The sequence below is a fragment of the Oxyura jamaicensis genome, chromosome 5 (assembly GCF_011077185.1).
Source record: "Oxyura jamaicensis isolate SHBP4307 breed ruddy duck chromosome 5, BPBGC_Ojam_1.0, whole genome shotgun sequence".
NCBI lineage: Eukaryota > Metazoa > Chordata > Aves > Anseriformes > Anatidae > Oxyura > Oxyura jamaicensis.
This window is the reverse complement of record NC_048897.1, coordinates 6,874,131-6,890,476: the sequence shown is the minus strand read 5'-3', so window position 1 is coordinate 6,890,476 and position 16,346 is coordinate 6,874,131. Positions and strand designations below refer to the sequence as shown.

The 16,346-nt window shown below is 41.1% G+C and overlaps 1 protein-coding gene across 1 annotated transcript in view; it reads right to left on the bottom strand.

The window, feature by feature from the left end:
- Nucleotides 1–1,094: 1,094 nt before the first annotated feature.
- ELF5 (E74 like ETS transcription factor 5) overlaps nucleotides 1,095–16,346 on the bottom strand; it is a 39,863-nt gene continuing 24,611 nt past the window's right edge. The window contains exons 3-8 of the mRNA XM_035328761.1: nucleotides 12,790–12,916; nucleotides 6,735–6,968; nucleotides 5,344–5,394; nucleotides 3,607–3,753; nucleotides 2,378–2,573; nucleotides 1,095–1,775 (exon numbers count right to left, since the gene is read on the bottom strand). Coding sequence (XP_035184652.1) covers nucleotides 1,679–1,775; nucleotides 2,378–2,573; nucleotides 3,607–3,753; nucleotides 5,344–5,394; nucleotides 6,735–6,968; nucleotides 12,790–12,916 — 852 coding nt within the window. The 3' untranslated portion in view covers nucleotides 1,095–1,678. The remainder of the gene's footprint in view (nucleotides 1,776–2,377; nucleotides 2,574–3,606; nucleotides 3,754–5,343; nucleotides 5,395–6,734; nucleotides 6,969–12,789; nucleotides 12,917–16,346) is intronic.

The following is a 16,346-nucleotide window of genomic DNA, read 5'->3' as shown; positions in this document are numbered from 1 at the left end:
GTGGGGGTTATTTCCCAACATGAATGTCTGTTGCTGTTACAGAGATATAAATAAACAAATGGCTGGAAAACTGAAGAGGAGTCTTTCCAAACAGATAACTTCTGGAAGAAGCTTCAGTGATAGCCATCTCTAATCTGAATTTTGCAGCCTTTGATGGGTAGAGATGTAGCCGGGACACGATCTAGGCTTTCAAGTCAGTAATCACCATCCTCTATCTTAATTTATGTCCTTAAACACTTGCCACAAAACCTAATTCATATTGCAAACAATAACTTATTTTTCTGAGTTGCAAGAAAAAGACTCTTAGGGTTAATGTACAAAGGAGCTCAACAGTGAACAGCGATTATGCAGAGTAATGTGCTACAGAGCTGTCCATTGGAAAGCAAGGCCAAAGCCCCATTGAAATTCCTTGAATGCCACTTGCGGTAAGCCTAGAATGGTTGATAGATGTACAGTTGTTGCTTAAATTCATTATGTGGAAGAAACAATCCCTGTAAAACTACTGAATAGTTATGATATGTTCAAAAACCGCAATTGAATTCTCATATACCTACCGCCTTTCTTTCTAACCAATTTACTTGTTGTAGGGTTGATCTATGGAGCAGCTGAGGGCACGCACCACACATTAATTTTGTTGGTGTATGTACAACTGTATGTCATGGGCTGCTTTGAAGAATTCATCCTATTTCTGTACAGACGTGGGCAAAAGCTCCATAGAAACCTCTCCACAAATATTCATTTGCATTTCAAAACTAACCTGCTTGTACCCTTTCCAGAACTGCTTCTTCCAAATACAGCAGCGACTTGAATTCACCTTCATGAAGGTTAATAGCAGGAAAATTCAAGCTTCCCTGCATGAGAGTTTGTAGATAGTGAACTTGTGTTATACAGAAGTGAATATTTGCCTTCAGCATTCTTTATTATAAAAATCATATTTGCTCTGCCAAATAGCAGGACTGATACTGTGATCAGTTGCTACTCACCAATATAGAATAACTGCAATGAATTCCTTCTAGATTAAAAAGAAATACACCAAGTATATATGGATGATGTATCTTTGCACAGCTGGAATTAGTAGCTAAAGCAGGTAACTGCTTGATAAATATTTCAGATTTGAGTTGTATTTCTTTGTTAACTAGGTTGACTGGACATACTAAATCCAGGCATGTAGAGGGGATTGAATTGTTCATTTTGGACAACTCATTGATTTCTAGTGTATCTGAGAAATGCAGTGGTTCAGAGTGGAATGGATCAGAAGAGTATTTTTATCAAATGAAAAAGAAACTTTTTTATATTGTTCAGAAATACAGTACCTAACTGGGAGATGTCTGTAAAGAGTCTCCTTTAAATTGCAGCAGAACGGCGAGGAATTTCATACTGGTCAATGATCATACTGGTTGAGACAGGGAGACAGGCAGGTCACTTGCTCAGCAGTAAAGATATTCCTAAAGGCTTACTAGGAGACAGTGCTTGGCAGAAAGCACGGAGGGGAAGTTGACTCCAAAATTCAAGTGCTCTTTTTGTTGCTGTAACCTGTCTCTTGAAGCAGACTGCAACGATTTCGTCCAGATGGGCAGAGGGGAGAGAGGGAGAGGACAACTTCTCTCTCAGGTGTCCATTGCAGCTGGACTATTCAGGCTGCGAGGTCTTTTGTGCCGAGGTGGAAGCACAGGGCAGTTCATATCTTGTTCTCCTGCCATCCATGGGCATTCTTCCCAAACTTGTATACCAGCCTTCTGTCCACTCGTTCCAAAATGCCTGTTTTATAATAATATCTGGAGGGGAAAAACAAGCAAACAAAAGCAATGGAGAAAGTAGTAGAACTCAGATTACAGGAGTTCTTTATGTGGGCTTCATGGTCAGAGAGCAGCACAGGAGTCAATGTGTTCTTCCCAGTCTTTATTTCTGGTATTTTGTGACTTTAGAAGGCAATAGCTTTCCCAGGTGCTTTGGATTATACCTTCTACTGTTTGAAAAATAAGAGGAATACAAAGAAGTGTTTTCTTTGGTTGGTTGGCTGTATTTTTACGTAAGATTGCCACAGTTCAGAACGAACTCCCAATGTTACTGCTAGAGTGGAATGTGTCATTTTGAAATGTCATTTTTTGGGGTCATTTTGCAAACAGCCTAAATTCTCAGCTGAGTTAGAGAGCTACACTGCTATCGATAGAGTTACAACTCTGTACTAGTTTAAATTTAGTCCTGTGATCCTATTTAGAAATACAGTAAACTGGGTGCTATCTCTGACATATAGAATAACCAGGAAGAAAGTAACCAACCCCCATCCGCCCAACCTGAGTTTTCAGGGTTGTTATGAGAAATGGATGCCAAGGTAGAAGTCAACTGAAGTGAGGGGCCCTTCCACCTGTTCACTCACCGGAGAGCTCTGCTCAATTTTTCATATGTCATTCTATCGTTCTTCTTCCTTTGTCCCCACATCTTTGCCAGAGCTTCTGATTTAACAACCCGAAAAACGCCTTGTCCCCTGTCCTCCCATTCCAGAATGCCTCCATTTTCTTCAGGAGAGAGGAGGAGGTCTCTTACAAATTCCCACAAATGAGAACTCTGCAGGTCTGGAACAGGAAAAAGACAGCTGTTTAGTAGATTTTTTCTTACTCATGCCAAAGTACTAAGACAGAATTATATTTACAGTACACTCTGTCACCAGGTAGTCAATCTCATTGTCTGGTTGCATCTACCAGAATATAACTTTTGAAATTTTAGTGCATTGCCTCTTTGTCAGTGGATTCACATTACTTGCTCCAGGAAAAAATAAATCAGGGCTTTTCAAATGCCTGTTGTGCTGGAATCTGTCTTCTACTCCAGGAATTTTATTGTCTTGCACAGTTTAAGTTGTCTTTCATTGGTTTTGTTCCACTCATCACTGACAGCTTCAACACAGTATTTAGCTTGATGCTTTTAAAGCGTTTTTCAAGTTCAAGTGCTTGGAGTGAAAGATTGTAAAAAACATTGGGTTGACTAAAAATGAGATGATGTATGAGGAGTTGCAGCACTTGACAGATTCTTCTCTCTATTGCTTCAACTTGATTCAGAGGTTTCCTTGGGCATCAGATGTGCCATAAATAAAAGGACTCTACTAAATGAGTAGGCATAGCTGTTATATGTAGCTATTGCCTTAACTTCAGATTGCTTGGATAGTAGCTAATCAAGGGACCGGGAGTTAAATGAATGCTGAATCCCATCACAGACCCCAAGCATTTAAAAATCACGAGTCTGCCCCTCCAAGTTCCTGGGAGCAATAGAAGAATAATGGAAGTTATAATAACATCTGAGGTCTCTTATTTGGTTTTCTGTGTTTAGAACCTTTAGGTTGTTTTCAGTTTATGTTCTCCAGTCATTCTGCAACTGAGATGGCTAGAAATATAAACAGAAAAAGAGATGTGGCTTTACGAAAAATGCCAAGTACCTCAAGTCTCATGATAAAATCATGAGAGCTGGCAGTACTTGAAAGCCAAACCTCAGTGAAATTCTATTTATATGTGGTATCATTAAAGTTTCTTTTGATAACCACATGGAGCTGGAGATTTAGAGCAATGTGGCCTGTGTAATCTTAACTCCTGTTTTGAGTTTCTGATATGTACTTACTTGTTCTACCATGACTGTGACATTCCTGGCCGTTGATGCCACCTGCCCTCACGCATGCCTTATCACGCGCTGGGACTGAACTGCAGAATAACGTGAGAAGTGAAGAAGGAACTCCTGAGTCTGGTGGCAACTTGGTCAAAAGGTCACCTATTCAAATGTCATGCAACATTAAGTCAAAGTGGGTATGGGAGCTACTAACTTTATCTCTTTAATAAAGCTCTAGCACAAAGGTAAATCCAGGTGAATAATTAATGCAACTGGATGGCTTGCAGCACAACAACACACATGAAATTTTTATCAATGCTCTATCCAAAATGCTTGGATTCTGTAGGCTTATGGAATCGGGTGCCTGGTGTGCACAGATGAAGGCTGTTCCCTGTGATGTGCAGTCTGAAGGTTTCGTGGCTTTGTGCCGTGCGATGGTTCTGAGAGGTCAAAACCGCTTAGTAGAGGATTATGGTATTTGCCAACATACTTGCACAGGTGAACAGCACATGAATCAACACTTCAGAAGTGTCTGTCTCAACACTGTAGTGATGAGAGAACAGCTAGAAGAGGATAATGATTGACCTGAATAGGAAGGATTATCAAAGTCTGCTAAAAACAGCAATACGCAGACTGTGGCTGTAAAAATATCTGTCTGTTAAGTACGCAGCTAGAGAGAAGGGTGATCAGTGAAAGCCTATGAAAATTCACAAATTTATTACACCGGATAAATAGTAGTGGGCTAAAAGTACCAAAATAGGGGGATTTGGGTGGAGAAGAGCCACAGTTTTATGTTGTTATTATCTTGTGTTTCTAAGAGCTGTCTAGCTGGAGTCCATTTTGCTGCACGTCCAACACTAACATGCATTGAAAGGTGGAAGCAGACCATCCAAGTACTTGTGAGACCATCTGAAACTGAAAGAGTTACGCTTTTAACTGTGAAGGTTTCCTAGCTTATTCAGAATCTGCTGGTGACCCAAAAGAGCATCAGCTAGAATCTGCAAGAAGCTTTCCTGTAATATATTTTTTCTGACTGCTGCTTTTCACTGGATTCTTTTGTCAGTGAGCATGATCAGAATTCTTTTACTGGCTCAAGGGTTTTGCTGATGGAGCATCCAACGTTGCCTAAATCCTAGTAGGAAACACTAGTAAATCCAGCCAGAAACACTAATTCCCCAGAGCTGACTGGGAGTTATTAGATTATTAAAGCAGGTCATGATCAGAACTGAGTGATTACAAAATATTCTGACTGTGCTTAGAGGTAGTCAGACACCTGATTTTCTTACTAGCATACCCATTTGCCTTCTCAGCAGATGAATAGCCAGCTTGGCTGTGGTTAGGATCCAGTGGGATCTCTAATTGTGACTGTGTGTTACTGTGCCAACTGTGCCACCTCCCTCAGAAATTCACAGTATTATCATGTGAATGGAGCCTTGCCTCTGCCTTTGGGAATCTGTGCACGAAAAAAACAGCTTTGCTCTGCTCAGTGCATGGCTTGCAGCCTCAGTGAAATTACAGAGGCTCCTGGGATCCTACTTCCCTTCAGAACACCAGTTCAGAAATGCTGGGATCTGTCAACATTTCCTTCTCTGCATGCTGCAGGTATTTCAGGAAAGGCATTAGAGTAGGAATAAATGGCCTGGATTTTCTCAGTTTTAGAAATCTCTTGAACTGCTGAATATTGCTAATCTTTGAATACACTGTGTGTCTCCTGTTGAATGGAGATTAGTGTATACAAGCAAGTTTACTTACAGTCCTTGTTGGTTGGTTTTGTTTCTTCTACATCAGTGAAAAAGGATATGCCTGTGAGGGAAAAACATAATCCAGTGTTCAGTTCTTTTCTGCAGAAGAGCAAAAACTGAACTGAAATTTAAAGCCAAACTGTGCCATTGCTTGTGATTATAGCTCAGAATAAAAGTTATAGAAAGTGCAGACTATAAAACCATGAAATCATTTTTCAGTTTTTCTGCTGCTAAAATGATTTGTCTTTCCCACTGCTCTTACTATGTCTCTTTTTATCTTCTCTCTCTCTCTTTTTTTTTTTTTTTTTTCATACTATTTGCATCACATCTTTGTCTGATAGAATCAGGTTAGAATTAAGCCAGCTTGTGCAGGTGTAGTTTGGTCCATGGCCCGAGCAGAGTCCCATTACCGGGCCATGTAGTGCCCTTCCTCACAGGCATTTGTGCCCGTGCAACGCAGAGTCTGTTGTACTTCATTTACACTCAACTGTTCAATCTCAGCACTGAATACAAAATGTTAATTTTCTTAATGAGCTTTTCCTCCCAGCTCTGTATTCTTTAATTCCCCTAACAACATCCTTATCTCCTGCATTTAATAATCTTCTGCCTGGCCTCAGGCTTGAGCCCCTGAGGGCTCCAAGCCACCCAAATGCCCCTCAATGTCTCATCTACCAGGGCAGATTTCCTTCCTGAATTACCTTCCTTGAATCCTGGTTAGAAGTACCCTGGCATGGCGTGCCCACTAATTAATCTGGGGAAAGTAATGTATGTAGGGAAAGGGTACCTGCAGCAGAGGTTTTATCGTATTTCACTTAGACAAAACCATCAATAGCTTAGACAGTTTTTGAAGTTAAATTTGTTTAAGCAGTGATAAATCTTTCAAGACAAGGTTGAAAATAGCAAAATTGTCTGTATTCAAGAGCATCATGGAGCCTACTAGTAACTAGGTGGATTTGCAGTCCATAAAATCTTAGAATGGTTTGGGCTGGAAGGGACCTCAAGGATCACCCAGTTCCACCCCCCTGCCCCAGGCAGGGACACGTCTCACTAGAGCAGGTTTCTCAAAGCCCCATCCAGCCTGGCCTTGAACGGTTCCAGGGATACACAACTTCTCTGGGCAAAATAACCCCATCAAGCCAAATCTTGCTTACTTTCTGAGAAGCAGAGCAACCTTCAGTATTTTGGGTTGCAGGAATAAATATGCACCGTGTCTTTCTATATGCAGCGTGGATGTAACCCCTCCCAGGACAGTGCAGGTTGAGCTCAGCACAGTGCCTAAGCAGCCCTTCGTTTTGCCATCCTTCAGTTCTGGAGGCTATGAATCCCACATTTTCTGCTAGCATGAAACTCACACAAAAACACAACGTTTTTTCTTTTGCATTTGGTTTCTGGAACACTAACCGTGTGTCCTGATATTCTGTAAGATGAAATACAAGTATTCGCCACAAATGCCTGCAGCATCCAGGAACTCTTCCTGGGTCATGTTGCACAGCTGTAAGCCGTTGATATTAAAATGGGAAAAGGAAATGCAGTTGGCATCTAGTTTGTACTGGTCACAGCAAAACTGCAACCACTCACAGACGTTGTGCTTACTCCAGTACTCCGGGTGGATGGATGTCCAGAAAGAATCAGAATCTGCAACATATTTGGCAAGAAAGGGGAACATTGCAATGCAAAGCTCATTGTGCACTTCATTTTAGTAAGCATGTTTCAAGCAAAACTGATCCCTCTTCCTTCTTCTCTTCTGACTGCAGACTTCCTTCCCTATTCCTTCAGAAAACATCAGGCCCTGCCTTGTGCATTTTACTGTCTCCTGTTGTCACACAAACATTCTCATTAATTGTCAGGCATATTGAGAGAAACTGCTTGCACGTACAAAGAAAGATAACACACCTTTTAAAAAAGCAATTAAAAATATGAAAAGGTCAGAGTACAGAATTGGTGAGAACTTGGTGCTGTGTGATAAAAATGAGTGATGCATTCCTAGACTGAGCTAACCTTTTGTCTCAGGTGTTGAAGTACTCTCCTTCGATGACACCCGCCTGCGCTCCGTGGCAGATGGGTAAATGCCATTCATTTGTCGCTTGCTTTTCTCATAATTCCAGCAAGTTCCTTCACTCCTTTAATCTAAAATGATGTTGTTAATGTTGCAGTAGGGAATGCTTTTTGTTAGGTTAGAAACTGAAAAACGCATTACTCTTAACACGCCTTCCACCAGAGAAACATTTCTGACAGGTAAGGGGAAGCGTGAAAGAGCTTCTTAATTAAATCGCCAGGGAACTGAAACCTGCAGCTACTCTGCCAGTTAAATCAGCAGGCAGCTCTCCTCAGCAACGCAGGTACCAGGCAACCGTGTAGAAATATGTATCTATTTACAATACCTTTTTTTTTTTTTTTTTTCCTAGAAAAACTTACTTTAAATATTCCTGATGTAAAATCTTGGTCTGGTGTGATAAACCCGTATGCTATAGCTAACAAACATAAGCTGTGACTCACGCTTTTTCTCTAGAAACAAAACACAGGCTTGTATTATTGAAGTAGCCGGGCATGTAGTGATGGGCAGTTTCTGTAACCTCCCTCCCCCCCCTTTTTTTTTTTTTTTTTTCTCTCTGGGAGCTAAACTATTACACGCAAAGGCTTGAGCTTACGGTTTTCTCCCCCCAGATTCCTCTGGATGTACAGCTTCCTTTTTCAGGTGACCAGAAATACAGGCAAGGGCAAGACTGTGTCCGTTCTGCATCCATTGAGATAAAGTCTGGGAGAATAGATTTCAGGTCCACATTTTGGAATCTTAATTTTCTTTCATTCATTATTCTGTTTGCTTCTCTTATTTTAAAGTTTTTAAGGGTGGCTAGCAATTTCTCTCAGGTGAGATTCTTAATTAGTTGCAGGAACACCAGCCTTGAGAGGTATTGATTTCAGAGCATATCAATTTAGGGGCACTAAATTGATTTGGAATATATTATCTGTATTATTTCTTTTACTCTTGAAGTAGCCTTGTTACAGACCAGTAAATAACAATAGGAGAGCAATCAAATGTTGTGTGAATGAGAGTAGTGCAATGGAAGCAGAAATAGTTCAGTTTATTTTTACCTGTCACAGCATCTTATTCTGGACTTACATTTCATGATTTCTTAGCCCAGCCATCCTTTTTTCATTACTTCAACTTCACATGAATCCTGAACGTTTGATTTTAGGCACTGCTTGTATGACATCGTGATACAAATTAGGTTATGACAGCACTGCAAGCAAGGTGGATTGTACCTGCCATTTGTCTAGACAACCAGTTCAGAGTGCAAAGTGATGCAAATTGGCTGGATGAGTTTCCACAGTGAAATTAACTCAAAGGGTTTGAAATTGTGACAGAATAACTGAAATATGGATCTTGCATCCTATGTGGGCTTCTCTAAAATAATTAATACTTCTAATTATAAGTCCTAAAATTTTACAGGGGAATTTGTGGTTGCTTTCATGAATCATTCCCAGGCTATAAATATCTTCATCTGTATGCACATACAGAATTAATGTAATCCCGAGTGCTGTGTTTTAAACCCTGAGATGCTACTGTGACATCCCCGTAAAGCAAAGAGGTGGGCAGAAGATTTGGGTCTGGCTTTTGGGCCCCATCGCTTCAGGATATTTGAAGCTGAGATTTTATTCAGCTCCTTATTTAAAAGGGAAATCTGGTGAGCTTGACATTGGATCAGCTCCTCCGAGCCCTGCGGAGTGCACACACCTGGCTGTGTCAGAAGCTGGAGGCTTCCTTGGGGGAGAATGGGAGTGCTGGAAACACCAGGCTCACAGGGCTTCTGCCAGCAAAAAATAAATAAATAAATAATAAAAAAAAATCACTTCAAAATCAGGCTTGAGCTCTACAGGAATCCCAGCTGTAGAGGCTGCTCAAGAAAAGCAGAAGGCTGAATCGATCCCTTTCTGGACCAGGCAGACTTTTGTTTTGTTTTGTTTTGTTTTGTTTTTTAGTCCTGTGCCAACAGCCTCTAGCCCCCTTAGGAAGCCTGGAGCACCACCAGGTCCCCAGCTAGACAGACGGACTGCGGAGGGGCCTCACTGCGGGACCGGGCGTGAATCCAGCCCTGGGTTTCCCAGGCTGCTCTGTGAGCTGCGGCAGCGAGTGATCCCAGACCCTTTCGCTGCATTTGTCTGCAATACGCACCCCAATGACAAGGTGACGGCACTGTCTGTCTGTCTGCAAGAGCGTTTGATGGCTCTTCTTTTCATAGAATCATATCATGAAAGAAAAGCATGACTGTTTGTTGTGCCATTCCACAGGTAGACTGAATAATCTTGAAATATTTTGGCCATTGATCTTGAAACTTTGACTTGACTGCGATAAACATCAGCTTTGCTGGCGATATAAATGCCACAGCATGTTTCTTTCATGGAGCAGCACTCATCTGGTCTCACTTCCTTGTTTGCTTTGGCTTTGGAAAGGCTCAGATATTTTTTGGAATATTCCAGGGCTCTATGAAGCACTCATGTATATGATGAGCATTCAAAACGTGCTGACACCAAGCCGTTGTATTTGCATGTGCTCTTGCCTTTTGGTTCTTACATCTGAGCTAAGCATTCAGGGGAGCCTCCCCTGCTCGGCGATGGACGTGACCAAGGTACCGTGCCACTTCAAACACCCTGCTGGAAGAAAAGGTCGGCCAAAGACAAAGCCTCTCTGACAGATTTTCAGGTTTTCTTTTAGTGAAAAAATAAAGAGCCAGGTTGAATTTCATACCACCGTGCAAAAGCACAAGGGAAAGCCCTCCAGCAGGAGGGGACAGGTAGCTCCCTCAGTGATGGGGGCCTGCCAGGAGCTTGCCTAAGGGAGGGTATCCGGAAGGAGGACGGTGAAGAAGAGAGCCTGGGATTCACACCTTGCCCTTTCCACCATTTAGAAAAGATATGTTTCATTTAGACATGTTTTAATTTTTGGAGACAGAATTTCTGTACATTTTATATATTATTTTCCCTATACTGATATTTCTATATTAATTTCCAGCACTCAAGTGCTGGAAAATGAAGAAAAGAAATGAAAATGACACAGTATTTTAGTGTCACAGATTTTAGCTTCCTCCATTTTGTATAAAACAAAAAGGATGCCCCCTAAAATTCAAATCCTGATCTGTTCTGCTTGCCAGAAAATAAAAACACTAAAATGATCAACGTGGGATGTGTAAAGGGTGACTGACCCTGCAGTTCTCCTCCTGGGAACACAAGGATGGCTGCCCGTCCCAGACCAAAGGTCCCACTAAGCCAGGGTCCTATCTCTGCTTTGGTTTGCAGGAACATTTTCACATTTTCAGAGAAAATATTTTACTTGGACTTGTACATATATTAATGTAGGCTTGTACATGAAAATACCAGTGTCCCGTCTAGCACAGGAGCTGAGTGAGCCCAGCTATAGCCTGTAAATCAGTGATCTTCATCTGACACTCTAGGCAGACTTGCCATCCCTTTCATCCAAATATATATATGGCTTATACACAGTTCTGCACATTAATAACATATTTCCATGTGGAATATGTTTAAACTTGACCTTATACTTTGCTTCTAGTGAGTACAAAGCAGGTTTTCAAGAGAGGAATGGATCCCAGTCCTTCAGCCTGTTACTGTGACCAGAAGGCAGTGTGGGCTGAGCGTTGTGCTGGCCGATGTTCTTCTCTGCCTTCAGAGCAAAGTGCTCCTCACTGTGCTGCCCCAGGACTGCCTGGGAAAGCTGGTGGCACTGCGGGAGAGGTTTTATTTCTGTGTATTAGACATGTTCAGTGTGCTCCCTGGCTGCTGTGGAAGAAAAGAAGGAAAAGAGAAGAGGGCTCACAGGTTCTACAAGGTTGGATTCAATTTAATACAGGAATGAAATTATTGCAAGTGTCAAGAGTGTATGGAAAGCCTAAAAGCTCAAAAATTGAGCAATAACAAACATGTGGAAAAGGAAATGGAGCTTTTACCATGGTCAGCAAAGGCTAATTATCTCCCCAGCTCAGCTTTGCTTAGCAAGAGGGAGTCTGGCCTGATTGCTGCACAGGACCCCGCGTCTTTGAGCTGAGGAAGCTTTGCACTTAGCTCCAAGTGGAGCTTGGTTTAACACAACTGCAGGGGTACGCACACAGCACTGCTCTTTGCCTGCGTGAATGCAGGGCTGAGCAGCTGCTGAGTCACAGAGCTTGCACTGATAACAGGGATCACACAGCAGGAATGCTAGAAATTGTCAAAATGACTCTGAAGGGATGCTTTGCCCTTGGCAAATGCTGATCTGCTGGTATCAGAACTCCTCTTGGGATTATTTCAATTTCAGGTGTTTTTGTTTGTTTGTTTTGTTATTGAAAAAAAAAGAGAAAGAGGATGCAATAGCAGGCAAATCTAAAGTAAAAATAAAGGCAAAATAAGAATTATTGTGACTGATCCAAAAGTAAATTGAATTGCATGAGGTACTTTGAAATGCAATCTAAATTTTAAACCAGAATACTTCCTATGACTTTTGTCATTTCAAATGTACTTTACAATTTCATTCTGAATTGGGATGAAAACTAATATTAAAACTCTCCATCTCTCTATATATTTGAATAAAAATTCAATTTCTTCAGGGCTTTGAATACAGACATTTGGTTGAGGCATGAAGATTTATGTTCTACCTCATACGTCACACAAACGTTGAATGGACAAATTCAGCAATATTGAAGCAAAACGCTAAGTCCTCAATGGTCAGGGATTAGCACCAGGAGAAGCCATGTGGAAAGTTTTGTTCCTTATTACTCCAACTGTGCCTTGGCAGGAAAGGACTTTTCCTTAAGACCAACAGTGTTCTCATTTAAAAGGACAAAAATAGCTTTGTAAGAGAAAAATACTGCATAAAACCATAAATCTTCCTCAGCCACAAGTTTGGCTGAGTAACGTGACTGGGTTGTGCTACCTTTCTTTCCAGAGCCTGTTGAATGATTTAGCCTGAGAGCAGAGAAGAGTATCAGCACTGTTTAGGAGTTTAAAGCAACTGTTTCAAAGGGCGAAGATTTGGAATGAGGTCCCTCGGACAGCTGGGATGCCCATGTGAGATGCGTGGCCTGGAGCAGAACAGGGTTTCCAAATGCACAGGTAGAGAATTGCATAGTTCTCTTTGCATAGCCCGTAGTTCCCTGCCCCAGTTAATGAACCACACTGTCCTTTGGGAGTTCCTGCTTGCATTATGTGTACCACCTTGCCACATGAGGGGAAAACATCCCTGAAACACAAAGCACTGTAGAACTAAAGCCGCTGCTGGTTAATATTCTTCCTTTATCTTGCATGGCTAGTGATAATTTTTAGGTTGGTCAGACTAGAAAAAAAAGAAAGGGTATAATAGTGGGCTCAGCCTGTTTGCTACATGACTAGAATTGAAGTAATTTAAGTGCAAACCAGCCATAAGTTTTTGATATTGCACATTCTTTTCAACTGGAGTCTGTCTACATACCTGTCTGATGATCACAGGTGGGATAGCCATCCTCAGTTGTCCCAAATAACTCTGTCCAAGACATCAGGGGATCACAAACCATTGTGTTTGACAGAAACGTGCTGTGGGTTACTGAATCCAGCATCACCTTGAGATATTAAGACATTAGTTGAAGACAAAAAGATAGTATTAAGAACCTACTTTATGAGGTGACAGGCATTATTTCCTTGTTGTGGATATATGGATCTGTGATGTACCATCGGCCACCATCACCTAGACTTCAACCAAAGCTAATGATTATCTTCTGAAACCTGCAGTTAAAGGAGCTAAAAATTTAAGAGCAATGCCACTGACAAACACACCATAGGTGGTTTTACAGTAAATATGACTGGAATCACACATTCCTAGGGAGTGAAGGATAAACCATAAAATAACATTATGATTAACATTATGATTTAATGAGATCAGTGGTAAAAATATTTGAGCAAGTCCCTATACTGTCCCCATGATGAAAAACATCATTCCGGCCATAAGGATGCTCCCTGTGTCCATAAGACACTGCCACAAATGTCAGCCAGTGTAGAGTGTAGAGGAGATTAACAAGGTCTGAGAAAGAAACGCATTTTCAAAGAAGATTAGAAACTGAAAATTTATGTGGAAAACTGGGAAACTATTTCAGCGGTTGCACGCTTCAGGGAAGATGATTCTTGCACCAAAAGTGAGACAACTGCAGAGTAAAGTAACAGAGAACTGGTTATTTTTCAGTGAAGGGGATGGAAAAAAGCATTATCTATGACACGAACTGAAGTTGGTACAGAAGAAGAGAATTTGTGGTCCACCCCCCTTCTTTATGCATGTATCACATGCAGATGTGCAAGTACACACATATGCATCTCGCTGTTCTTCGTGGCTGAGACTCACCATACCCAAGACCCTGGACCACCTCATATGCAGCTTAGTAGAAATGGTGATCATTTGAGAGATGTGAAGGAAAGAATTAAGTGAAAATTAAACCCACAGATCTTTATGTCCTAGTTTCTTTTCTAGGAGAGACAGGAATTGTTCCATGCACTAGCTGCTGTGAATACATAAGTGGACCTGATTTTGGCTCTTGCCTTTCAGAGTTCAGACAAAACTGCTCAAGCCAGTTTGGCTCTTTTCTTCAGACCTAAGCTGCTTCTGCCTTTCATAGCTAATTCTAGCTTGGGTAATTTCTAGCAGTAAGACACCTGAGCTAGTTAATAGGATAATATAATCTTAGAGATCAACCCCAAATCAAAAGATGTCCAAATAGCTGCATATAGTGAGAAAAGTGAAGTAAACACAAAAGTTTTCATGGATAAGTTACAGAACCAAAGGATAAGTCCTGTCTTAATGTAGGTGATGTACTGATGAGATATGGACTATGGAAACATTAGGAAGGCTTCTGAAATCTTTTGATATACAGGAATTTAGATGTATGGCAAAGTAGTATTTCAAAAACATTACACTTCCACTTAATCATATCATTATGAATAGAACATATGAGGATTTAAACCATTAATAATTTTAGTGAATGTATCCAAAGAGTCTCTCCTCTGTGCATCTCTGCCAAAGGATTTAATGTGGAGTAGCCCCTGCATGTATGCATGTATATGTAATTGTGCTTTTGGATGAACCCCATATATTCAGTGAGCAATACAGAATTTTGCCAAATTCACGTGAAGCAATCCACGTGAGTCTACCATGTCCTGTCTCAGGTATAGCAGGATTGCCAGACTTTAATATTAGAGTTTATATGATTTTTTTTTTTATTAATTTGAGTTACTGTACCACACAGAGAAAGGTTCCCAGTGTCATATCTGTTCACTAACAATTTAGGAAGTCAGAACAGCAGCATTCTGAGTTGCTGCAGAATGTAATCCAAATGAAAAGAAGCACAAAATGCTTATTTAACTTTTTTCTTCAATTGCGTTTATGCTTAATTCCATTACTGGCACGAGATGATGCTGGCTAATTATACCCAAAATTCTGAAATTTACAGTGTCTGGTTGAAAGAAGCCAAGGATTCTGTACTGTGGTGCAAGTGTATTGATACAAGTGTCTCTGTAAAACGAGGGATTTGATCCCTATTCATGCTTACTAGCTGTGCAAAAGGAAATTAGTGTTTAACACAGCAGAAAATCAATTCTGTCCCTCTTGAAATCAATGTGAATTTTTTTTCACAAACTTCAACAGAAGAATTTCACCTCTCATTCCTCACCAAGGGGTGGCAGGACAGACACACGCAGAAGAGCCGGATAGAAACAGAACAGTGAAGAAGGGAGGGAGAACTACAAGTCACTGATAGCCCACCTCTGTCATTCTGGACATTGCCAGAGATGTACCTACATCTCTGCAGTCAGTGATCCCACTCTGGCACTGCTGAAAAATGTAGAGACCTCCAGGACACGTGTAGTGACAATGATCTTCCCAACCGTGCCCTCGGCAGCCAGCATACCCTATTTTCCTGCAACTGTCACCCCCCCAGGCAGCACAACGAGCAGCCGGCTGTGAATATACCCCAGTACCAACTGAGTAGGCAGAAATAACCCCCCGAAAGCCAACTGCAATTTTGGAGAAGTGAATAGAATATCACTGCAGATAATTGGTGAGACGTGTTTTAGAAATGATTGCTAAGATAGCCTGCTCAAAGCATCTCCACAGCCCTCCATACCTGCGGGCCCGCAAATAAGGTTTCACACAGAGAAATGTCTGGAGTGAAATCCCAGTTCTACTTGAGACAATTTTCCCCTCAAATTCATCAAGGACAGAATTTCACTGTTTATTTCTACTGCTTGTCAGCAGAAAATAATTTCTTTCTGACAGTTTCACAAGTTTAAGAGTTACTTTTCCTTGAAATTGAAGTGGAAAAATGTGAGAGGAAGGTGAATTCAACACATTCTCTTTGCAGTACAAATCATTTCTCATTTGACTTTGACTTTTTTAGGCTAATGCTTTTACTGGAAAAAATTAGTTGGAAATAGTGGTGGCTTAGATAAAATAACATGCTACATTGCAAGGCTATAATCATTTCTCCATCTGGGTAAGATTTAGTTAGAAAAGGATAAAGTTATTTGTATTTGCATTATTGCTGTCCGAATGGTAATGACAGTTTAGTAGATTTAGTGCCTCGCTTGTGAACTTTCATGACAATTTTTTCCAGGGTGGAAAGTCGATTTGCACAGGGTAAATGATACCTGGGAAGATGGATGAACTATTGCAAGTGAAGGGGAACTGAAACAGAGCCAAAGCCACTGGATCTGGGAAAGTTCAGAACTCAGCACATGCTTGGTTTCATACTTTACTGTGAGGAAAACCTGTTTGTCCAAACTGGAAAACTAATTTTGTGAAGTGGACGGGCAGCCTCAGTTCCTGCTGAGGACTGGACATGGACTCACAGGTGTTGGGCAAAGCTGCCAGCCCCACGTCCCACCAACAGGCTTGACCACATGCTGTGACAGGCAGCAAAAGCCATTTTAGTAAGGAAAAATCCTGTTTTACCCATATGCAGTTTATGCTGTTGCTCCTATATTAAGCTATGCATGTTCCAGAAAATA